Genomic DNA, 24,935 nt, shown 5'->3' with positions numbered 1-24,935 from the left:
TGAGGAGATGTCGTTTGCTATTCCCCTAAGCCCAAAGCGAAATCTGGCTTCATTCGAAGGCAATGAAAATGTCTCAGAAGTCGGCGTATAAACGCAGGTCCTCAACAATTGTTTCCCAGGGAGGACGACTGTCCCGCGTGGCTCCCAGGGGAAAAAGCCCCGCCCCAGGAGTTGGGGATCTTGCTTCTCGCGCTGTCACCAACCTGTGTCTTTGGACAGGTGCCCCTTCTTCTCTTTTGCTTGCTTTCTCTTCTGTGCTTTGAAGGGGCTGGTGCTGAAAGATCTGGAATTCCAGGTGGGGTCCTTCTGGGTCTTCTCTTGTGCAATGTTTACAATGTGCTCTCAGCCCTGTATTGAAATGGCAAAATTGTATCCTCTGTCTACCTTTGGGAGAACATGAGGCACAATGAAGGAAAGGAGGCATGAAGAAAGTCTCAGACTCACTCAGACCTGGGGAAGGGGGAAATTAAAGAGAGAGGAAAATGAACAAGAGCTAGCCTTGGACTTGGAATGTGAGTGAGCCCTAAAGATGACTTGAGGATAATGCTTAGGGCATTAGGATAATGTCCCATTCTCTGGGATTAGTTGTTTTTCTTTTGAGGTGAACAACTACAGAATACATTCTTTAACTGACTTGTCACACTCCTGGACTTAGGGGTTCAGATTTAAAGCCCAGCTCTGGGTGATGACATGACTCTGTTGGCACCTGCCTGCAGGATTAGTGAGAATCCTCTGGAGATCAGAAAAACTGGAGAGGAGAGGGTGGTTGATGTTTTAGTATAACTGGAGGGACTGCAGAATTTTGGACTGACTTTTTTTTTTTTTTTTTTTTTTTGAGTCCTGAGAGTAAAACTTCTTTTGAAAAGGTACGCAGTGCTAGGTGGACAGCAGAACTTTGTGTCGAAGAGGGACAGTGCGGGGTGTCAGACGGATGCCAGACAAATCCTGGTTCTGTCATCATTTAGCTTCTGTGTTACTGGCAGCAGGGCCCCCACAATCGTGGGAGGAGCTGAGGGGCAATGATATCATTAGGGAGCCATGATAAAGCACACAGAAGACTGAGAACCGCAAATTGTCGCTCTTGGCGACGTGAGGTCAAGAGGAGGGTTTGGAGCACACCCTGATACCTCCTCTGCTTGGAAAGCAGTGTATAACTTTGCACAGACTCGAGTCTATTCATTTGAAAAATTGGAATAAAAATACCCACGTCCTAGGGTTGGTATAAGAATTAAATGAAATAATGTCTATAAAACTCTTAGCACAGTTCCTGGGAGCATAAGAAACTGCCAGTGGTATCTAGCTGGAACTGATTTATTTTGTTTAACAAAACATGTTTGGAACACTGGCAGGAGGGACAAACACTGAATTAGGCACAGCGACTGGTATTGCTTTATCACAGAATGATGCTGGACATGAACTCAGGAGACCTGAACTCCCCCCTTTGGTTTACTTAAGCTGTGGGTTGGGAAAGCAACCTAACTGGGGTGAGGAGGCATGGTTTGGTGTCTGTAAAATTAGGGGGAGGGTTGGGACTAGATTAGTCTTTAGCAATTTCTTGCAGCTCTGACAGTCTGCAAAAAGGGCACAGTTTATGCTTTCATGAAGCTCCCAACTCAGATGGGGGGCACACACTGGGTGTAATTGACATAAGGCTGGAGGGCATATGATATGTCAAGTGCTCTATACATGCAACACACACAATAATCCTGCAAGAAAAGTTGGCTCGTTCACCCGACAAAGACTTATTGAGCGGCTTATTGAGTTTTTTGTCCTGATGAAACTTGCATTCTAGTGGAGGAGGCAGACAAAAAATTAGGCAAATGAACATATAATTTCCTGTAGAGATAAATGGTGTGAAGAAAAATAGAGCAGAGCGATGAAACAGAGGATAAGGGGAACTCAGAAATCGTAACTAGGAAGGGCAAAACCAGTGTCCAGACCCAGATCTGACGCCAACACCTTGTAGATAACTGCTGGAATATAGAGATATAGTGTGTTGTTCATGGCCGGATGTTTGTATCTTACAGTGTGGATACATGTGGGTATAATCACACAGGCAAATATGTACCTCTTATCATGGCCCCCCAAAGCACTAAGTTTGAAAGGTAATGCCCCTAGAATATCCTTGCCAAAGAGTATTATTGCTAGTAATTTTGAAAAGTGTTCTTTTCCAAAAATAATGTATGTATCTGTTAGACACAACCAAAGAGAATATATTTCCATTGTTAAATATATTGCTCAATGATCAAAATTCTTTCCTTCCTGATCCTTAGTGAAGTTTTTTCTCCCTGTCCTATTTTTTCCCATTTAGTATCTAGGCTATTCTTCTCTACCTTTATCCATTCTAGATGTGCCTGTGTTTCTAAGTCAAATCACATGTCTGTTGGAAACAAATAAGGTATAGATTATGAGCCAATGGAAACATATTCTGGAAGAGATTTGCCCAAGAATCTGGATCAACACAGCAATGTTGGAATCAGTATCCACCTAAGGCCATACCATTTCACAAACTTCCATGAGCTTCCTTTCATTTAAAGTCCCTCAAGACTTTGAAAAGGGGAGCTATAGTCCCAGTTGAGTCTATAACTGGGAGGTAGAATAAAGACTTCAAGTCATTCAAGTCCATGTTCTGTAACTCTTGAGCTGTCCTTGGGTGTCCTTGGGCAAGCCACTTAAACTTACTGAGTCTATTTCCTCATTTGCAAAATTACAGCACCCACTCATTGGGACTATTGTGAGGACTAAGTGAGCTATAACATGTAAACTCTCAGAATGGTGCTACTTGCTGCCCATAATGATATTTGTTAACTATAAAAAGTACCAAATAGGGTTTCTGGCTCATAGTAGATACTCAGTCAATGGCAGGTCCTACTATTAATATTAATAACACTAAAGAGTAGTGACTTATCATATGGTAAGGGTGCATTTGCTGACACATTTGAGAAAGTCATAATTCAAAAAAAATAGGCTGCGTACTTGTCAGTGGTTTCAAAACTTTCCATGATCAAGAATCATCTGGGATGCTCTCAAAAATGCAGACTCTAAGATTTTACCCCAGACATTCTAATTTGATAGGTTGGAGAGGAGCCCAGGAACCTGCATTTGAACGAGGAATCGCCAGGCAATTTTGGAGCGGCGATCCAAGGAACACACACTGAGAAACCTTGGTTAGACAGTATGGGGAGAAGGGAGGGTGAAAAGGTACAGGCACAGGTAAGGAGCAGCACTGAGTACTGATGATCAGACCGGTGTAAAGCCCTGACTTTATAAGAAACCAAGGCCTTAATATGAACCTTGTGTTCATAGCAGAGGGAATTGTATAGAATGACTGATATTTAAGAGCCCGAGTCCTTGACCTGGCATCCTACCAATGAGTGGGTGCCTACCTATGTGACCTCAGGTGAGTCACTCTTTTGGCCCATAGTTTCCCCATCTGAAAAATGAGAGTGTTGAACTGGATGAACTCTAAAGACAAGTCCAACTCTGTGACTCAGTTATTATCAAGTTCCATGTGGGCATCAGAAGCTGAATGGAATGCACTGGTGGAGGAGGGATTGTTTCTAAGAGAAGTGAGATCTAAGAGGGCTTTTGAGGAAGGTTGAGTTATTGGAAAGGGGGAGAGGGAGACGCGGCAGGCATTTACTCCACTGAGTTTGAAAGGCAAGAAGGAAATCGTTTTGCTGGGGATGGGGTGGGGAGGTTCCCATGGGTGGGCTCAGGAGACTCTTGAATATCAGATGGAAGTATCTGATCCTGCAGCCTTGGCGAGCTTCTGAAGAACTCTAAGTAAAAGGATGCGAGTGAAATTCTCTTAGGGCTGAATCAATGTAGATCACTAAGAGCTGGATTAATGCAGTGACAGTGGGAACAAAAGAAGGATCTGTCCCCAGAGTCATGTCTGCAGAAAGTCAGACTGGACTCAATGATTGGTTGGACATGCACAGGAGTGGAAAGGTGGTGGTGATGGAGTTTTGAGCAAGGTGCATTCAAGTCTGAATCGCCGCAGTCATAAGTGACATATTGGAGATGTGTCAAGAATATGTTACTTTTCTTGGAGGCAAACAGGATAAGAGAATGTTGCCAACAGAACCAGAAACTGGGAAATCCTTTGTCATTTCAAGGAAACCAGCAAGGACTAGGGCTCAGCGTTTTCTGGTAGGAAGGAGGCTCCCATTAGAAATTCATCTGCATATCTTGGGCAGGGCTTAAAAGAGAAAGGCAGAATAGAGTCTGCAAGAAGTTGTGATTTTCATAGACAGTCTGCTGGTGTCAAATGGCCTAGGTTCCTCTCCTGGTTCCACTGCTAATTGTGTAACTATGGGTAAGTAATTTAACTTCTCTAAACCTTAATTTTGTCATTAGTGAAAGGAGGCACTTAGAGATTAATAAAACCTACCTTCTAGATTATTATAAAAATTAAATGAGATCATCCAAATCCAGTACCTGTGATATTATAGGCTCTTACTAAATGGTGGATTAAAAAGTTTTTTAGAAAGATGACATCATGGTCCATTTAGAGTTCTACAACAGTTCAGCCTTCTAATTCATTGGCATCTCTCTATAATCACACTAGCTGATAATTTTGGTTCTTCCCACACACCTGTTTCAGTTGAGGTTCTGGGAAAATCTGAATTTTCTGATTGGAAAGAATTTCTTCCTAAGGGTTGTCAGTATTCAAGCAGGGCTTATTATGCCAAGTCGCTGATAGAACCTGCTTCGCACAACCTTCTCATTGAGATAATGTAACATCCATTTCATTAATTTCTTTAACTTGCTTATAAGAGAGTAATTCTTCAAGCATATTTTTTCTTTCTGGTTTTAGGTATATGCTGTTTCTCTGTGGGCACACATGGAACTCTACATGTTATTATAAAACAATATACGAGCTTTTAAAAATTTCAGAAAACTTTCTGGAATGCCAGCCCTAATCCCACTTTAATTTGCTGTCACATGCATGTAGAAAGTTCTTGATCCTTGACATTTTTTGCTATTTTACTTTAGACGCCCACCTTCCAACAGGTTATTTGTATACTTTTATGTATTTTGACACTATTTCTGTATAGTTGGATATCTAAGATCCTTGTGTACGAGAACAATAATGCTTCCTTGAGATCTTTGGCCAAGGCCAAGAATTCAATCTTGTGTATTTACAATATTTCCATCATTTTTATAAACTTATCTTATTATGCTACTTAAACTATTTTATCTTTTTTCTTTTTTCATCATCTGAGTGCTGTTTTTGATGGGGCTTATTATTAGCATGATTTTACAGATGGGGAAAATAAGAAGGCTAAATGATTTATCTGTAGTGGTCCAGCTGGTAAATGGAAAAGAGAGGATCCCAAACCAGGTCTTTAGACTCAAAAGCCTCCGTGCGTTATATTTTTAGGACTTTACATGGTGTATTTTTCAGTGTTTTCCTGGGGACACTTTTTGAACCACCTCTAAGGATCTTTTTTTAGTTATTTGGTTTCCTGTGAATCTATTAAGCCCAATTCTGAGCTCTGAAGGATGAGGCATTGTCTCATTCACCTTTCTATCTCTCAGAACACTGTCACCTGACACTTGGTAGGAACCCATTAAAAGGTATTGAATCTATAGAGTGACTGGTCACAACAGCGAATAATTGAAACTTCCTAAAGTCAAAATCTGACCTAGAAGCATCGTTGAGAATATCACTGCCCTTGACTTACTGATTTACCACCACACTACGTGTTTCTGTATAGAAGATAGGTAACTCACTATCTGCCAAGGTTTAACTGGAAGAAAGAGTTCATAATGGCCTCCCCCTTGCACATCTCATAGTGATGAATTGCTAAACTGTGGACAACATTTTAACCAAGTGTATATAATCCTGTAGGAGAAAGGCAATGATGAAGACAACGCTGATAAAAATGGTACCATAGCACTGATCTTCTCCCTCAAAGAAGAAGTTGGTGCGCTGGCCAGAGTCTTGCAGTTGTTTGAGGTAAGAGTTGTACTCGTTTCTGCCTTGGTTAATGGAATTGCTGACTTCTGTGTCATTTTCTAGTTGGATGCAGCGAACACAGGATCTGTAACCGGAAGACTTGATTTTCAGCTTAGGCTCTTATATTAATTGACTGTGTGACTTTCGTTAAGTCTTTCATTCTCTTTGAGCTTCGGATTCTGCATTCATACTCAGAATCATTCAGAATCACTGGGTGCACGCCCAGGAAGCCAGCCGCAGCTTCAGACTTCTTTGATCAAACTTTCCTTGAACTAATTATTATGCCCTCAATTTCTCAAAGCACTTGTCACTTTTAAGTGTGGTGCTTGTTTGCCTTAAGTGTATATATTTCTGTTTGGCCCTAAGCGTAGTCTCTGAAGGCAGGGAAACTTAGCCACCATCTTATATCCTCTACAGATGTCAATTTTTTATATATTACATGTTCGATTAAGAATGAAATTAAATTTAAATATAAGCAAAATAAATTAGACTCTTATACTCTTTTGCCCTAGATTTTCAGAGGGGATATTTTTGAGCCAATCAAGTTTTCATTCATCCTGAGTTCTTTAATAAATTAAATCTGGTGACCACATACAGAAAGAAAAGTATAACTCCCCTCTCCTTGAGTGTGCACATCACAGAGTAACTTTCTTCCAAAGGAAACAGTATGAAAAGGGGAGAAGACAGGAACTTTTCAGTGGAGAACCCAACGAACAGTATCTCAGTCAGATGATCATGGTCGACATCAACAGTGAAAAGTCAGGCAGATAGTATGCACACTTGATCTGATGTGATGAGAACGGCACTTTACCCTGTGGTCTGCCTTCCTCAAACCAATAACCCCAGTCTAACCATGAGAAAAACATGCAACAAATCCAAGTTAAGGGACGTTAGACAAAACTATCTGACCTGTACACCTTACACTGTCAAGGTCATCAAAAGGAAGGAATAGCTTGAGAAATCGTCATAGCCAAGAGGAGCCTTAAGGGACATGATGACTAAATGTAATACGGCATCCTAAATGGGATCCTCGAACAGAAAAAGGACATTAGACATAGATTTAAAAAATTCAATTACAGTATGGTCTTTAGTTTATGATAATGCATCTATATTGGTTCATTACCATTTCATCATTAATAATAGGGGAAACTGGGAGTAGAGTATGTGGGAATCCTCTGTACTATCCTCTCAAGTTTTCTGTAAATCTAAAATGGATTAAAAACAATAAAGTCTCTTTAAAAGAAATTAAAGTTGGCTATCCAAAAAGGGGGCAGGAGTGGGGGAATGTCTGCCTGAGTGAGAGCAAGCAATGAATTGAGAAGAGAGACAGTGCTTTCTGAATGACAAATAATATATCTGTAAAGTGCTCATTTGGTAACATTTTGCATTGTCCAGTTAACTAGAATTTTCCTCTTGAGAGGTCAGGCCTTAATCAGGGTTAATAAGTTAAATAATGGTAAATTAATAGGATGTTTCGACTTAATAAATAAACCACAAATAACTGAATTACCTAGACTGGATAGAATGTATCCAAGGAGTGTGTGTGTGTTGCGGCAGATGAACTTTTTTAAAAATTGAATTTATTGGGGTGACATTGGTTAGTAACATTATATAAGTTTCAGGTGTACAATTAATTCTATAATACATCATCGGTATATTGCACTGTGTGTGCATCATCTGGGTGAATTTTTTAAAGCATTATTCAAAATCTCAGTTGCCCTGGTCAATAAGTGGTGTTATTATCCACATTCATAAAAGAGGAAACAGGTTCGTGTACTGGATGATTGGCAAAAGGGTGGTTGTTAGTGCGCATTGATTTTTTTTTTTCCAGATGGCCCCCAGATTTTTTTTTTCCAGATGCACGGGCCAGCATACCTTTTATCCTTATTAACAGCCTGGCAAAATGCAGAGTTAGGTTATAATCATTCAAAGTGCCAAGGCAAGGAAGAAAATCTTACTCCAGCATCTGTGAAACCACATTATGTGATAAGACAGACATGGATGATACTACCTTTGATTCTCATTCAGCTTGGCGAAGACGGTAGTACTCCACTTTACAAATGAGGAAACTGGTGTTCTGCTAGGCAGACATCTAGTAGGGATGAGATTGAACTCTGGCTCTTGGGCCCCAAAGCCCATGAGTTCTCTGACACCCCACACCTCTGCCAAACACAGCTGTCCCTGCATATCTGAAGCACGTCTCGTGTTTTTAAAGATGCAAATATTCTGGCCCCATCCTCCCACTCTCTGGAGGGAGGGGTATCTCTTACTAGCTATTTTATTCTTTTTTCAAATTAAAATATATGTCGATGTACAAAAAAATTAAAAAACTACACATACATAATCCCACCATCCATAATCAACCACTGTAAACATTTTAACACATTCACTTTCTTTTTTCATGCATGATTATAATTTCCAAAATTACAAATTAACATATTGTTCTTAAAAATATAGAGAGAACATTAAAGATACAACTATAGTCCTTTCCGTCCTCCCTTCAATCCTGTCTTCCTGCAAACTTCCTAGCCAAGAAAACATTGTGATGAGTTTAGGAGTTTTCCTTCTGGTCCTTTAAAACGCGATGTTGATATTGACAAGGTATCATGCACATTATTCTGTGTAACCTCTTTTAGTCAGTTCAACAGAGCGACCAAGAGCGTGGACTCTGGGGAGACAGGGCTGTGGTTTTGGGAGCGTTGTTTCATCTCTCTGTGCTTTAGTTTCTTATCTGTAAATGGAAATAATAATAGCATCCACTTCACAGCGTAGTTCTGAATATTAAATGACTGTAATGCTTGTAAAACCCCCAGAGTAGTTACACATTAAGTGTTCTGTAAGAATCGCTCTGTATATAGTTTTGAATGCGACATTTTTGAGATATATATTTGTTAATATATACAGATCAAGTTCATAAGCTGTACATTCTAAAGAGTAGTTCTTAATATGTGTACTCCACGTGGTGGCCGCTGTCTGAGCCCCTAACCACCAGGAGCCCATACAAGGCATCTTAGCTCCTCAAAGAAAAAGCGAAGTCTGCGGAGAGGCCAGGTTTCATTCCCTGCAGGAGCCCATCTTTTTCTCAGATGATTAGCACCAAAGTCACCACCCTCCCTTTAAGAGATGCTGTTGCTTGCTCAGGGGCTTGTGGCTTGGTAGCCTCAGCTAGTAACGCCATCAGAATGCAGCTCAGTGGGTTTGATGTTTGTAACAGAGATGCAGAAGTGCTGTGTTTACATGTGTTGGATGGGAGGTGGGGGGAAAGGAGGAGATGTTTTAGTGAATTGGGACCTAGCAATTAGGAATACACCCAAACCTCTACCTGCTAACCTGCAGATGTCCCACTGTTCTCAGCAAATTGTTCTAGCCCCCTTTTTTCAAAAACGCATTTATTAAAATATTTTCATAGCTCTCCAGTTTTTAGACTTCGTGTCCTGCATTTTCTTAGGAGAAAAAAAATAGTCTCTTGAGAGTCTTTACTGCAAGTGGCTTAGTAATGGGCTATAAAATTAGAAGCAGACTCCTTGGGGAAGTTGCACAGAAGAGGTCTCCCTCCCTCCACCAGCACTCCATGGATCACCTTACTGTGTGTTCTCTGGGGAAGAGAACACGCAAATCCGCAGCTATGTAGAGCTCCGAAGTGCGTGGATATGCTCCATCAGCATCGTTTAAGTGATGGAGACGCAGGAGTGTAGATGAAGCGAGCTGCCTAGACACTTGGAGCTAAAAATCGCTCCCGATTTCCCCCTCCGTTTTCACAGTAGAATGGTCTTTGGAAACAAATGGGAAAGGCACATTCTGGTTGTCACGTCCACTTCCTGTACTCCACCTCTGCCCAGATGACCACATCTTTCCCTCCTCAAATGTTCAGGGAGCTCATACTCTCTCATTTACATATTCAGTTAATATTTTTTGAATATTTACTGTTGTCAAACCCTGTGTAGGTGCCGGTGAGGGTGGGGTGAGCCAGGCAGTCATTCTCCGCCCCCACAGACCTTAGAAGGACTTAGGGTTCCATGAGTGTTCTTAACCCAGCCTTGAGACAAAGCCAGCCGGAGGAGGCTGCTCGTAGATGTAATGTTTAAGCAGAAACGTGAAAGAGTTGAGCAGTGGAGAGCCGGGGGGAAGTAAATTCCAGAGTGAAGAAATAAATGACCTGAAATGAGAGAATAAAGAAATGGTCAGTTCACAAAATCCTCAATCTGCCAATCTCAGCATTCCTGGGGGCAGAGGCTGGGTTGCAGAGGGGTCATCCAGGCAGGTGAGTGGTTCATTACTCTAAAGTTTGGACTTTAAGGCCTTCGCGTGACCCCTGAGCCTTGTGTTAAGTATAGGATTGAGACTGAATCACAACGATCGCTTTTACTCCTCTGTGGCCTTTGGTCGAAGGCAGTAAAATGTTCTTCTTTAATTAAGATAAGAAGAGATTTGAATTCCACTGGAGCAAAAAAGCTCTTACAACTCAGATGACTTTTTCATTTCTTAAAAACCCAGAAATACAGATAGAGAACATCCATGTAACTCACTTTCTGTTTAAATAAAACATTGTAAAATTAACTAATATCCCTGGGTACTCCTTCCCCCATACACCACCCCCACCTCCCACCTCAGGGGAGCTATTAGTCTGAATTTAACATACGCTATCCTCATGTGTCATTTTATACATTGTTATATATAGATATCCATTTGTGATGCCTGGCATCATTTTGCAAGCTTTTAAACTTCATAACATTGCACTCATGTTGTAACTCTCCTTTGGCAGCTTTTTTGAAGTGAGAGTAAAGACAAGAATATCTTGAGCAGAGAGAGGGTAGCGAATTTGTCCATACGGTTCTTGCTTACTCACTTTCTGCTCTATATATTCCATTGTGTGGTTGCACCTTATTCATTTCCTGCTGGTGGATACTGAGGTGGTTTCCACTGTTTGTCCATCTAGACGGGGCTGCCCTAAACATTTTGTACAGGTTCGATGACCTGTTTATTGGTGAGAAGAACCTCAGACGGAAAACTGTTTGTAGCTGCTGAATAGTTCAGAGCTGGACACTTGAGAAAGAGCAACAAGGAACTTACTCTTTAAACTTTCCTAATGAAGTGAAATCTTACACTGTGACCGTTTGGACGCAGTGCTGTGGCCCACTGATGGCATGTACATTGGGATGGTTCTTCGCTAGCCTGGATTGGAGCAGGCCACAGATCTTATCACTCTGGGGACGAGAAAAGATGTAGAAAGAGAAACGTAAAGAAAGTCTTTTTTTCTCCAAAGCCTTGAAAAGAGGTTGGATTAAGCCTGTACCCCAGCTCTTCCCAGAAAGGGACGCAACCCCAACGGCATGGAGGGGAGGGTGGGGAAGAAGTAACCCTAACAAAGGAGGAGAAGGCCGAAGAGAGAAAAGACCAAGCGATTACAACAGAGACACTTCCGGAGCGAGCAAGAGTAGGATCCCAAAGGGCGGTCTTCGGGATGTGAATCCTACTGAAAGGCCAGCTTGAACCTGCCCAAGAACTCTCCTCCGCGCTAGGGTGGGGGTAATCGGGAGCCTCCTCTAGAATGCTTTTGGTTTCCTGTTCATCCCAGCAGGTTTAATTTCCCAACTCTTGATCAGTCAGGGCTGCTGCTGGCCATGTCACAAGACGAGATCAGTTACATATATAAGACACCCACCTGCAACCTCCAGGAGATGTCTTCTCTAATCTTTGTAACTATCGTTTCTCACCCCAAACACTGTGGTAGCCTCCAGACTGGTTCTGCCCTTGCCCCACTACTGTTTAGTCTTAAAACACCTGCCAGGTTGCTCCTTTTAAAATACGAGTCCGAGGATGTCTCTTCTGCTGATTGTCTCCCAATGCGTCTCGTTTCCCTTGGCGCGTAACCCAAAGTTTAGGTCATGGCCAGCAAAGTCTTCCATGGTCTATTGCCGGTTACTTCCCTGCCTCGTGTCCTGTCACCGTCCCTTTTGCTCACTCCGCCCCAGTCACACTGGTCCCCCAGTCACACAGGCCTCCTCAGTTGTAACCGCAGGACCCTTGCACGTTCTGTTCTCGCGTGGCTTACTACCTCACTGGCTTCCGGTCTATGCTCAAATGTCACCCGTTGATTTTTTGAGTCCTTCCTGACCACACTGTTTAAAACGGCACTGCTGTTGAACCCCTGGAATAACTAATCCTTCCTTCCCGTTTTATTTTTTATTTTCATTCCATTTGAAGATGATATTTAACTCATCACCATTACTGTTTATTTCCTCCTTCAAGAATGTAAGCTCCCGAGGGCAGGGAGTTTTTTTTTTTTCTTACTTTGTTCACCGTTCGACCCCAGCACCTAGAACAATGTTTGGCGCACGGAAGGTGCTTGATTGCATGAGTTATCAAAAGTTCCTGTCTGCTTACATGAGACCAATGATTTGGGACATTCTTTGTGAATGACTTTGCCGTTACCTCTGAAATAGGCCATGACATAACTTCCTTGATGCTTACTCCAAGGCAGCAGCATGTTGTGGTCCAAGAAGCTGTCCTGTATTCAGGCCAGTCTCATCTGAAAATATGCTCACTTTTTCCTTCTCTTTTCTGAAACATGCTCTCAGGAAAGGAGCTGAGAAAAGTTTAGAGTAAAGCAAATATTAAAGGGTAAAATGACTCATAAAACTTAATGTGCTTCGATTCCCAGGGAACTGTGTATCTATACCCAGCTGAGAGGGGCAGAGTATCATGAGTTCTTACCGAATACCTATGAATGAAGCCGACATTGTGCTTTTTCTCTTTTTAATTCTCATTAAGCTGTCAGGTAATAATAGTATCATCGTTACATGAATAAACGGAAGTTCAGAATTGGCCAACTAACGTGTCCAAAGGTAGTGAGTAGCTGAACCAGAATTTGCACTCAGATTAGTTCCAAAGCCCACACTCTTTTCCCTATACTATCTCCTTGTCTCAAGCAATGAAATCGAGGAGAAGAGGAAGGAAGCCCTAAGCTTGAGGTCAAGATAAGACCTAGAAGGAAAAATCCATTTTTCACCATTGTGAATTCTGAGTATTTATCGTTTTAATCACTTGTGATCGAATTCCCTGTAGAAAAAATTTTCCTCAAGAATGGGAACAGAAGGTGGTTTCTGATCAATCCTCATCAAAACAGACTATTCATTTCACTTTACTTGTCTCTGGTCCCACACTCTCAGTTTGAGAGTTCTGAGTAATTAAGCTGCTACACTGCTATCGTATATGCATGAATTAGCTATCGGACAGGTTATGAAACTGCCTTTGAAATGTCTAACTCCACACCTTTCTTGCCTCTGCCCAGGTGTCCATGTGAACTAACAGAAAGTTTTCCTTTCTTTAGCCCTCACCTAAAGATGTTGTGAGTGTGTATGGGTCAGGTTCATAAACCTGCATAGAACCCTTGTTTAAAAATAAAAATTCATTTACTGAAAGGTAACCAGGATCATAGTCGGTTTTGGAGGGTCATTCCTAGAGTTTCGCTTAGCAACCAAAATTATTGGTATCTAAATATCCACACCGATGAGCTGGAAAAACTAGTATGGAAATTGAATGACAAACTAGAGATAATTAATAACAAATTGATTCAAATGGGAAAGAAATAGTTAAAGAATTTGGCTGGATGTTCTTAGCCAGAAACTTCGCTCATGTTCAGAAGATATACTTTTCTTTTCATTATATAAGTAATATTATAAGACTTTTGGCAAATAAATAGAAGTTATACATAAACTTGTTATAATTCACCTTGATGGACTTCTTTCTTTCTTTTTTTTTTTTTGGAAGTGAGGCAAGGCATAATTTTTTTCAAATATGTTTCAATTATCACATACCTATGTCCATCGTTAGTATTTTCCCAAGTGGTTGTCATTATAACCATGTAGAAGATAAAGTGAATTTTTCATTATAAAAGTAATAAATGTTGTTTTAAGAAAAACTGAACTATGATACAAAAAAAAATAGAAAAAGGAAAACAAAACCATGTCTAAGCTCATTATCTAGAGACCACCACTGTCGACGCACCCCAGAGTGATTGCTGACATTTCGTTTTATGTGAGAGGGGGCGGTACTACTTGCTTTTTAATAATCTCCACTGAGTGATTATATTATAGTCCACCTAACATTCCTCTATTGTGGGAATTTAGTTAGTTTACAAACTTTGGTAAAAAATTTCCTCTTAAGTTAGGTCTCGAGAATTACAGAAACTGAGTCTTGGGGCATCAATCGAATCGTTTTATGGCTGTTCTCCCTGGAAGCGCTGTTGCCAGGGGCGGGGTGTGGGCGGTGAACACCGCCAGCCTATAGTCAGCCTTGCAGCCCTTCGTCCACCCTTCGCCCCCTCCCTGCACACACCACTGACTTCCCTTGGTCAGCAAATAAACTTGCCAGAAGTGTGTACATTCCTGGCTTCCGGCTTTGCTGTGTTCTCTGCTCTCCACGAGGCAGGGATTGGTCATTTCTTCTTTTGAAGTTTCAACTTAGGAAAAAGAGCAGGTGGAGCTTTTTCCTTAGCCAAGAAGAATGATGATGTTATGCTTTGCTTTTTTTAGGAAGTTTGCCTAGAAAGCTTCAGAGCAACCTCTCTCTCTCTCTCTCTCTCTCTCTCTCTCTCTCTCTCTCTCTCTCTTTCTCTCTCTGGCCTTCCCTCCTCCACGTTCTCTCTGTCTGGTCAGTATCCTCACGCTGGGTAAGCTGGCATCGCTGTCAGGGCTGTGTTCTCTGCATCTGCAGCCCACAGACAATGACCCCATCATGCACCCCACTGGATTATGAGGAAGGAAGAGCAGGACGGGTCCCTGTGTGGGACTACACCCAAAGGTTTTCATTTTTGTGTACTTAGCCTTGTAGTCATGATCACAGTAAAAGGTGATACTTGGGGAACGCTCCCTGTGTGCCTGGCAGGAAAAGGCGGCGTGGTTAGAACAAGGACTCTGAATTCAGAAAAAATGGGCCTCTCCTGCCACTTTTGGCAAAGCACCTTCACCGCTGATTTCACTCATTACATCTCCTTTAACCTTCTCAAAGCATTGTTTGGGAGGCCACAGAACATAATTCTAAGCTGTTAAGTGACATTCAGAGTGAAAAGGTATCATTATTGTGATTGTCCGTGTCTTCAACCACATGTCCTTAACCATCAAGGGAGAAAATACACTTCTTGAACTACAGTTTCGATGAAGTTTGTTTTTGAAATTGTCGAGTTATTCAAGTCAAACATTATTTTTTCAGGGTACATTTGTTGATTTAAATCTTTGGGTTAACTCCTATCTATTTTAATAAAGCGTAGAGGGTACTCCTTCATTTTCTTCACAATGAACAGTACTATCTATGAAATCACAGACTTTCTGAATAAATAGCAGATAATTTGCTATGCACTTAAATTTGAAGACCAATTTAAGTATATGTTTTTTTTTTTTAATGATGAAACCCATAATAGCTACAATATCACCAGCTAGAGACATTGAAGTTGAGTAGCTGTGAGTAATTGTTATTTTTGTGGCATTGAATAAAAACGTGTACTTGAATCTCCTTTTCTCAACGAGGCCTCATGTGTTCACCCTGTTAAATACCGCGAGGCCTCAGGTGTTCACCCTGTTAAATACTGCAGTCTGCCCCACCCCACCCAGGACTCCCTGTCCTCTTCACTCTGCTCTGTCTTGCATTTTTTCCTTAGCGCTTATCATTATAAAATAATATGTAAATCAGTTATCTTTTACATTGATTGTCTTTGTCTCCCGCTCTCTAAAAATATAAGCTTTGGAAAAGAAAATTTCTTTGTTTTGTTCGCTGATGTATCTCAACCATCTAGGAGAGTAATCAAGTGCATCACATACATTCATTGTATATTTGAACAAAAAGTAATCATATAAAAATATGAGTGGTGATTATACTAGATAATTTTTACTGAGCATTTATCATGTACCTGGCAGTGTGCTTGATCACCTCATCCAATGTTCCCAACAACTTTGTGAAGCAGGTATCACTAATACACCCAAATTACACATGGAAGAACTGAGGTTGGAAATGAAAGTAAATTGTTTAAAATAATTAAGCTACTTGAATTTAAACCCAATAAGCCTGATTCCTGTGGGTCCTCTTCAAGCAGAACAAAGTTGCTTCTGTATTATTTACTTACTGAGATATCATTATTGAGATTCTATGGGATTTAACTTGGGAAAGGAGTTTTTTTTCCTATGTAAATATTTTTGGCAACCACTGTCCTAGACATGAGAACCCATCAATATTCTATATCAATATCAGCAGATTTCTATGTGGTTAAATTCTGCAGCATTGGAACCATTTACCCCATCTTGTGCCAGTTGTTATTTGGTTTTGCAAACAAACAAACAAACAAACAAACATGTGCAACTTTAAATGCTTTCTTCTACTCTAATAATAATAATAATAATAATAATAATAATAATAACAACAACAAATCCTTTTCTGTCTGCATTTCCATGTGTTGCGTGTTTGGTCTGTTAACCCCATGACTGTCCCCTTCACTCTTCCCATTCTCTTTTCTAGGAGAATAATATAAACCTGACCCACATTGAATCCAAACCTTCACACTTAAAGAAAGACGAGTATGAATTTTTCACCTGTCTGGATAAATGCAGCACTCCTGTTCTGTCCAACATCCTCAAGATCTTGAGGAATGACATTGGTGTCACCGTGTATGAGCTTTCCCGAGAGGAGAAGAGAAACACAGGTGAGAAACAGAGGAATTTTGTAATACCAGCGACTCTACTATCTATTCATAAAATAATGGCAAAAATCAGACATCCCCTGGAAGACCATTGGGGGAGAAAGGGAGAGGATATAGTTTAGGACCTAGACAAGTGCCTAGCATACTTTAGATATTTAACAAAAGCTAGTCCTTTTCCCTTTCCTCAGGATAGCTATTATATTAGTCATTTTCTTTCTGTTGCTGAAATTTATATATATATATATATTTATATATTTATTTATTTATTTATTTATTTATTTATTTATATTTATATATATATATTTTGTTCCTGGGGTATCACGTTTTCAATCTCCTATCTCCAGAGGTGGGATGGTTAGGTGTCCAGGGTGCTCTCTATGTAAATACAACTTCAAGACAAACTCCATCATCATCTCCATTCCAACTAGAGAGATATCCCCATGTCCTCCTCATAATATGCCAGCTCTGGAGCTGGGGACTCCTGGCTCCGTGTTCCTAGGTCTTTCATTGTCATCGCCTATCTTTTTATCTGTCTCTTCCACTAAATTATAAGCTCCTTATAGGCAGGCATTCTCTTATATTTATACCCTCAGAGGTTAGCCCAGTGCTTAGAACACAGGTGCTGAGCAAACATTTCAGAGCGAATGATTAAACTGAGGACTCGTCAAGACTCGCTCTGCCTCCTTATCGACTTGCCGAAGTGCTGCTGATTGGTGTCCCCTCAGCGATAAGGCAAAAAGGAGCTCAAGAAAGTGTAGGCATTACCAGTATGGGCTTGGAGTTGGACAGACTTCGGTCCAAGTCCTACTTCTTCTGCTTACTGACTTTGAAACCCCTGACAAGTGCCCGTAACTGCTTTCATGGGGCTTTTGTGAGAGTTCAGTGAGCTCATATGTAAACAGTGCTTAGAATAGCGCTTGTCTGGATAAATGATAGTATGTGGTGGTGGTTATGATTATGATCATCCTGAAAAGAATACAGAGGAAGCTTTTTAGGCTACAAAGCATATTCAGGTGAACTATTTTTAATAGTCTTTTTATTTCTTGAAGCAGTTTTAGGTTTATAGAAAAACTGTGCAGAGAGGACAAGGTTCCCATATGCCCTCTTTCTCCTCCCCTAATCCCACCCCAGTTTCACCTATTATTGACTTCGTGCATTAGTGTGGTACGTTGGTTATCATCAAAGAGCCATAGCGATACCTTATTATTAACGAAAGCCCATGGTTTAGAGATCACGCTTTGAATTGTACAGCGCTATTGGTCTTGACGAATGTGGATCGTGACCTGGTCATTGGCAGTGGGGCATAATGTCATGTACCCACCATTACAGTCTCATGCAGAATGGTTTCGCTGCCCCCCAAAGGCCCTACGCTCCACCTATTCATCCTTCCTTCCTTTCTTAGTCCTTCTGGCAAACATTGATTTTTTTTTTCACTTTCTCTATGATTTTGACATTTCCAGACTGTTACAGAGTTGGAATCATAGAGTATGTAGCCTTTTTAGACTGGCTTCTTTCACTTAGGAACATGCATTTAAGGTTCTTTCATGTCTTTTTGTGACTTAATGGCTCATTTCCTTTTAGTGCTGAATGATGTTCCATTGTACGGATGTACCACATTTTGTTCATCCATTTGCCTATCGAAGGACATTTTATTCCCCCCCTCCCAAATTTTGGTGATTATGAATAAAGCTGTTATAAACATGTGTAGATTTTTATGTGGACATGGGTTTTCAGCTCATTTGAATAAACACTTAGGAGCAGCGCAATTGCTGAGATGGACTATATTTTTCCTAAATAATTAGACACTTTTTTCTATGGTAAGATCAAACTTATTTATTTATTTGTAAAAACACTGAAGACTTTAGGTTAAGAGGACTTCAGTCTCTGTAGCCGAAAAGAGCATTTCAATAGGCAGAGATGCTTTAAAATGAGACAAGCCTTGCCTCTTAGCACAGGTCACTGGGATGATTTTTAAAAGATACCTCCAAGGCCTTCCTCGGAGAGCTCTCGTCTTCTCCTGCCCTTGTCCTCCTGTGGCTGTCACCCATTCCAGGGTTCTGCCCTTGCTGAGGTGGACAGCCATGCTCACCGGCTCAGGTCGCCGGGGTGGGAACTTAGAATTCCTCCTCAGATCAACCCTGTCTGCCTTCCTCCCCCTTCCGCCTTCCACGCTGCTTCCCCGATGACTGTCCTCTTTTGCTTTTCCGGCCACCTGCTCCCAACAGGAGCTGCAGGCTCTCAGGACAATGGGCCTGCTAGACCCCGGGGCCACGCTCTGCCTCTGCTTGGAGCAGGTGGAGGCCCGGCCAGCTGGGGCCGTGGGGTAGGAAATCAAAGCGATTGACAGGCAGGCACGCGGCCCCTTGGGGAGCCAGGCAGGATGTATGTAGTTCAGCTGAAAGGCTGGCAGCCTGACCTGGAGGCTCAGAAAGAAGGTTCTTAATGGGCCGTGGAAGAATAGTTAGGAGCTCAGACTCCCAATCCAGAGTGCACCACACTTGGTGTAACTTTGGGCAAGTAACGGACCTTCGCAACCTCCCACTGTACAGGATAGGAGTAACTCTGTCTCGTAGGATTAAGGAAATAACACCCATGGAATATGGAGAACAGTGCAGAGCACGTTCAAGGGCTTCACAGATGGCCCCTCTTCTTACCATTATCACGATCATTAAAGTGGCCCGAGCACAGGAGTCACGGAAAGCCAGCCTGTACCCAAGTATTTTTTTCAGAGATTCTGAGAACTGGTTTAATAATGACCTCAGAGGTCATGCAGCCCAACAGGCTCTGTACATTTTCACTGTAAAAAACAGAGCTCGCGACTCGCCTTAAGGCACAGAGTGAATTCTGTGCACTTGTGGGAACGCCTGTGTCCAGCGATGCTTGGAGCCAGGGACCGTGCTGGGACCGTGCTGGGAGCGGAGAGAGAGAGGGAGGGCCGACATCGCCTTTTCTGGAGGAGCTCGCCAGCTGATGGGGGTGATGGGACGCCAGGTGAATACAGTGGAGGGGCAGGTGCTGCAGTGGAGTCAAGGCTGATGGGATTTGATCCCTGCTACACTGCTTGACTCTGGACACCCCTGCAAACGTGAAAGTGGAAAAGCCACTGTTTTCACACGGAGGTATCACGTCGTCATCCCTGGGTTTACCGAGGCTGAACGTAACACAGTTTCGATTCCCTGGCGGGGTTCAAAATAGCAGGGCACTGATATTCAAAATTGAATTGACAGTCTATCTAGCGAAGAAAAAGCTGCTAGGACTAACCCTGTAAAACAACACATGTTTTGTGACCCTTCTTCCTTCGGATGGTAGGCAGGCCGCCCCATCCCATACTGCTTGCTCCTACCCAACATGGTTTCCTGACCTTCACCTCAATCTAGGGATGCAGGTGATGCTGAAACAGGACTGCCTTGCACCTGGGGAGAGAGAGGGGCCCTTCGGGGTTCTGGGGTAGTTTCTGTGAGCTGGAATCTGGGCCCAGAAATAGATCTTCTTAGGAGGAACAGCCGGCACTTTGCAGAGTTGTTCTTTCTGTAGAACTCAGTGGGAGAATGATTAGGCGAAGAAAAGTGTCATCGCAGATCCAAAACCTTGATTCTTTTCATTGGACAAAATGCCCTTTTTAGGGAGGGGCTCCGAACTCAGGGGCAAGTCTGACGGCAGGTCGAAGTGGGAGATCTGAACCCCTCAATTCGATTAGGCGAAACCACTTTCCACTCTAGTTTTTAAACCGTTCAAAAGGCCAAGCGGGTGATAGAAAATGAAACTTTTCACTTTCTTAATTGCTAAAGTTTCCCACCCAAAACAGCTTAAGGGAAGGTTCATTATGGTGACAGGTTAAAGAAATCCCACCCAACCTTCTAAAATGCCTCCTGGAGAAGCCGATGTGAGTTTAATAGGATTTTAATTTAGAGAGTCTTTTGAATACTTGAGGTCTATTCTCCTGCTACTCTCTCTCCTGATGACCTCAAATCCTTCTTCAACCCAACATGAAAGAGCATTAATATCTTCCATCGATCCATCTCCTAATCCTTTTACCTTCCCCTTTGAGTCTTCTGCATGACATTGCATTTAGAGGAGGATGGAAAATCCTCCATAGAGACAGATTGCAGACAGGAGAAGCAGACGGATAAAATATCTTGGCTTGACAGAGTTACAGGATCATCACCTTTCGAGAAAATTAACTTTTGGGAGTTATTTTCCAAGCGCAAATGAAAATCTAATGGATTTTGTTCAAGTTGTAGTGATTATGAGGGTCTTGGTGTGGAAGCAACGGGAGTCTGGATTGTTCTGTGGGGAGCAGAGGGCCATTTATTAATCTCTCTCTCTCTCTCTCTCTCTCTCTCATATCTATCTATCTATATTTATCTATCCTAGAGGCAATTAGGATTCTATCTGTCTTTTTTTTTTTTTCATTTGGATCAATTCCTGAAGCAATGATTTAGGTGAAAAAAAATATTGCGAGAAGACAAAAAGCAACATCTTTTACTTATTCCTCCCCTCTTACACGCCCTGCCCTTGTCCCGGCCTCTTGAGTTTTCTCTTTTCTGCTTCATGATTGCTGCCCTGAAGGGCCTCACCATGGTGAGGCTGAAGCTTCAGACTGAGTGTCAAGGGGGGAAGGATAGCATTCCTCGGAGGAGTCTAAACAGCCCCTGGAATTGTGGGCACAATGGTACACTTGCACGTACATGCCTATTTTTTTAAAGAGTCTTTCAAAGGTATCCTGGTTCCCAAAGAGATCAGAACATTTAGAGAGAAGCTGCCTAAGGCTGGAGCGGGGTCCAGGGGGGTCAAGTTTCCCCATTCCCGCCACCTGTGCCCGCGCCTGCCTTTCTTCTCTCCCGTCCTCTGCTCCTCTGCGGCGTTTCCTCCTTCCCTCTATCCTCCCATTCATTTCAATTGGCTCCGTGTGCGTCTCTCAGGGCTGTAGATGCTTATGCCCTGGCCTGCAGGAGACCAAGTATTGTTCGTAAAAAACACGCAGGACTGATGGCCTTTTGCAGTCTACTTGGATGCTTGCTGGATGTGTTGATGTTGCCCTAAGTCCTGGCAGGTGGGGCTGGGATTTTGGTTTCGACAGATCTCCATATCCCCCAGCACTCGGCCTTTGCCTCTCCTGGGTCTCATTCCCTTAAGCCTTGTTTCTGCTCTCCAAGGTGACAGCTGGTGAAGTCCTCCTACTCCTTAGGCCTGGCCCAGATTCTCTGAAGATAGCAGAGCCAGGGAAGGGCTTCTAGAGGGAGATGGACATTCTACGAAGAGGTTTTAGAGGTCTTCTTTTTGATCCAGTGCAGGTGGACCGTAACTCCAGTTGTAAGTGGCAGGTAATGAAATCTCAGTGCAACATGAGAGCTCAGAAAGAAGAATTTGATATTTGGGGATACAGCGAGCAACCTGCCACAAGATACGTTTCAGAGATTTGTGACATTTTCAAAAGGATATTGAGAAGATAGTTCCACCTTAGACTGGTGATTGCAAGAAGCGAACTTGCAGGCCATTTTAATTTGTTCATTATTTCACTCAGATCCATTTACTCATTCCCCCCTTTTATTCATTTCAACACATTTTCACTCTTGATGGCTAGATCCCTTTTACTCATCTGGTTCTCATTCTCATTTTAACACGTAGACAGGGAGATCAAATGCTTTGCCGATCAGCCACTATGCCCGGCCACTGCTTGGTCCAGGAGGAGGAGAGAGAGGGAGCTTGGCATTATCAGCCGGAAGTTGGCTCACTCATTCTTGCCAAGACTTTCCTGAGGGAGTTCTGTCTCTAGAAAAGAAGCAGAAGCTCCTCAAAGAAGGAAAATAAAACCATTAAAAGTCTTCTTCTTGCAGGATGTTGGCAAGCTATTCCTTCTCTCTTAGGGGGCACAGTTGGGGTTAGCACAGTGCTTTCCTTGGGGGCTGGAGGCCACTGCCTGGGAGGAGAGACATCCAGGAGCCAGGGAAGAGGGGTGAAAGCATCCTTCTATTTCGGGCCTAAGAAACAGGATTTATTGCTCACATTGAGACAGGCTGGAGGCAGAAGTCTGGGGCAAGCTTGGGTGCCTTGTTGGCTAAACCCTGGGGCTGGTGAACATCTGGCTGGACAGAGGGGGTTAGACGGAATCCAGTCTGCACCTTACACTGCTATAAATTTAAGAGCCTTGCTCTGACTCGCTGGCCAGGAAGCAGGCTCTGGCCAGGCCTGTGGGGGCCTTTGGCTTAGGAGCACTCCTGAGCCAGCCGCCCCTTGGCGTCGGGCTGAGCAGTTGACCCTGACTTAATGAGACTACGACGTGGGTGTCCAGGGCCAGCTCTCCCGCGGGCTGCTTCCCTTGGAACCAAATCAATATTTATTAATGATCTGTCCCCTGCCCCCGGTGCCTCTGGCTTCACAGAGGGCCTCTGTTGAACCAGCCTGCCCAAGTCATTCATTAACCACCAAGCCCGGCAGCCCGTGAGGGCCCTGGAGGGGTTCACAGAGGCCAGCCCACCACTGAGGTATTTGCAAAGGTCATTAATGAACTAATCTGATTTAACTTTTCAAAACAGAAGCCTGGGTCACTGGGATCAGTCTGTATTCCCAGCATTGTCAGTGAGACCGGGTTGGCAGTGAGGCCTGAGACCTTCACTGAAGAAGAGGAAGGAAATGTGAAGGTGTCTATGAGGAAGCAAGAATTTAGATGGGAAAAAGTTAGTCCCCTAAATCCAGGGAGGTTTGGGATGAAAGGCGGGAGGACCCGGGGCTGTCTCAGGGATTACCTTCAAATCCCTTTAAGTTCCTGTTTTAGATCATCACCTCCTTTCCGTCTCCAGGCGGGAGAACTAGGATCAAAAATCAGGACCCTCCATAGCCTCCACCTCATTCTGAGCCAGCCCAGTGGAGCGGTTGAGTACACAGCAGCAGGGTTCTGTTTCCAGCTCACCGAGCTCCGTGATCTTGAGCAAGTCCCTTTATCTCTTTGTGCTTCAGTTTGCTCACAGGTAAAGCGGAAATAACAGTGGTACGCCTCCTGGGATTGCTTCGAGAATCAAAGCAGACAGTGGAAGTGAAGTGCTCAGCACAGTGTCTGGTGCATCATAAGCTCTCGACAAATGTAATTTTAAAGGGGAAAAAATATAGCTATCAGTTTTTGGCTGGGAAAAGTGGAAAAGCCCAGTTGTAGAGGATTGAGACACAAGTATGAACTCCAGCCTGGCCACCAGTGGCGTGTGTGACCTTACTTACCTGACTAGATAAGCGTCCCTGGGGTGTGCATGTGTGTGTGGATGTGTGTGTGTGTGTGTGTGTGTTTTAAGTGTAATGACCGCACAGATCAACCTGTGAGTCAATTGCTTCTTACCCCAACCCAGGAGGCAGGCGAGGGATTGACTGCCTTTCCTGTTTCACAGATGAGAAGCTAGAAGATCAATCATCAAGTGACTTACTTGAAGTCACAGCTTGTGGGTGGGAGAGAGAAAACTTGAATGTAGACCCGCTGGCTTCCAATCCAGGATGCTCATACCCTTTGCTCAGCATAAAATGCAGACACAAATGTAGAAGTTTGGTCTGGGGTCCTCTGTAGTGTCTCTGCCTTGAGCTCCCGGTGTCCCCACACTGTTCGCTTTATGGCCCTGCTCAAGTCACCTCTTCCCTGGGAAGTGAGGCATGTCAGGACCTTGATCCCTCATCCTCAACACCCGGAACTTGCCTTTCCTGGGTCTCATTTCCTTAAGCTTTGTCCCTGCTCTCTAAGGTGACAGCTGGTGAACTCTTAATCATTAGGTCTGACTCAGGTCTTCCTTCTACCCAGATGACATATAGGTTATACCCAAGGAGATGATGCCTTAACATCAGCCGAGGGGTTGAGGAATAGATTCAAAGGTAGGGCTGGGCTGCTGCCTGGGGAGAGTGTGCACTGGGCCTGTCACTCTTTGTCACGTGGGTTCTGTAATATAATAAGGCTAACAGCTCCAAAGACTGATAAAGCAGTTGCTACGTACCAAGCACTGTTCTATGCACTATTCATGCATTAGTAGATTTAATCCTCACACACTCAGAAGTACCTACTATTATTATAGCCATTTTACAGATGGGACACTGGGGAACAAAGAAGTTTAATAATTTGCCCAAAGTCCTAAAGACATGAAGCAGCAGAGGCAAGATTTGGACTCAGGCAGTCTGGCTCCAGAGGCTGTGATTAGCCACCAAGCTTTGGCACTTCTCCGGTCTGCTGTGTTCTGAGCCTTTTCGGAATGATGACGCGTGGCCCAGAAGCCACTGGAAGCCCCTGGACTTGGGCGAGCACCCCTCCCA

General features: G+C 43.0%; 1 protein-coding gene across 2 annotated transcripts in view; it reads left to right on the top strand.

The window, feature by feature from the left end:
* Nucleotides 1-24,935, top strand: part of PAH (phenylalanine hydroxylase) — a 78,052-nt gene that overhangs the window by 21,789 nt on the left and 31,328 nt on the right. For both annotated transcript variants that reach the window (XM_016127066.2, XM_016127065.2), the window contains exons 3-4: nt 5,861-5,968; nt 16,475-16,658. In XM_016127066.2, the coding sequence (XP_015982552.2) occupies nt 5,861-5,968; nt 16,475-16,658 (292 nt within the window). The remainder of the gene's footprint in view (nt 1-5,860; nt 5,969-16,474; nt 16,659-24,935) is intronic.

The sequence above is a fragment of the Rousettus aegyptiacus genome, unplaced genomic scaffold, assembly GCF_014176215.1.
Source record: "Rousettus aegyptiacus isolate mRouAeg1 unplaced genomic scaffold, mRouAeg1.p scaffold_m13_p_2, whole genome shotgun sequence".
Taxonomy (NCBI): domain Eukaryota; kingdom Metazoa; phylum Chordata; class Mammalia; order Chiroptera; family Pteropodidae; genus Rousettus; species Rousettus aegyptiacus.
The sequence above is the reverse complement of the archived record's forward strand: the minus strand, read 5'-3'. Positions and strand labels throughout refer to the sequence as shown.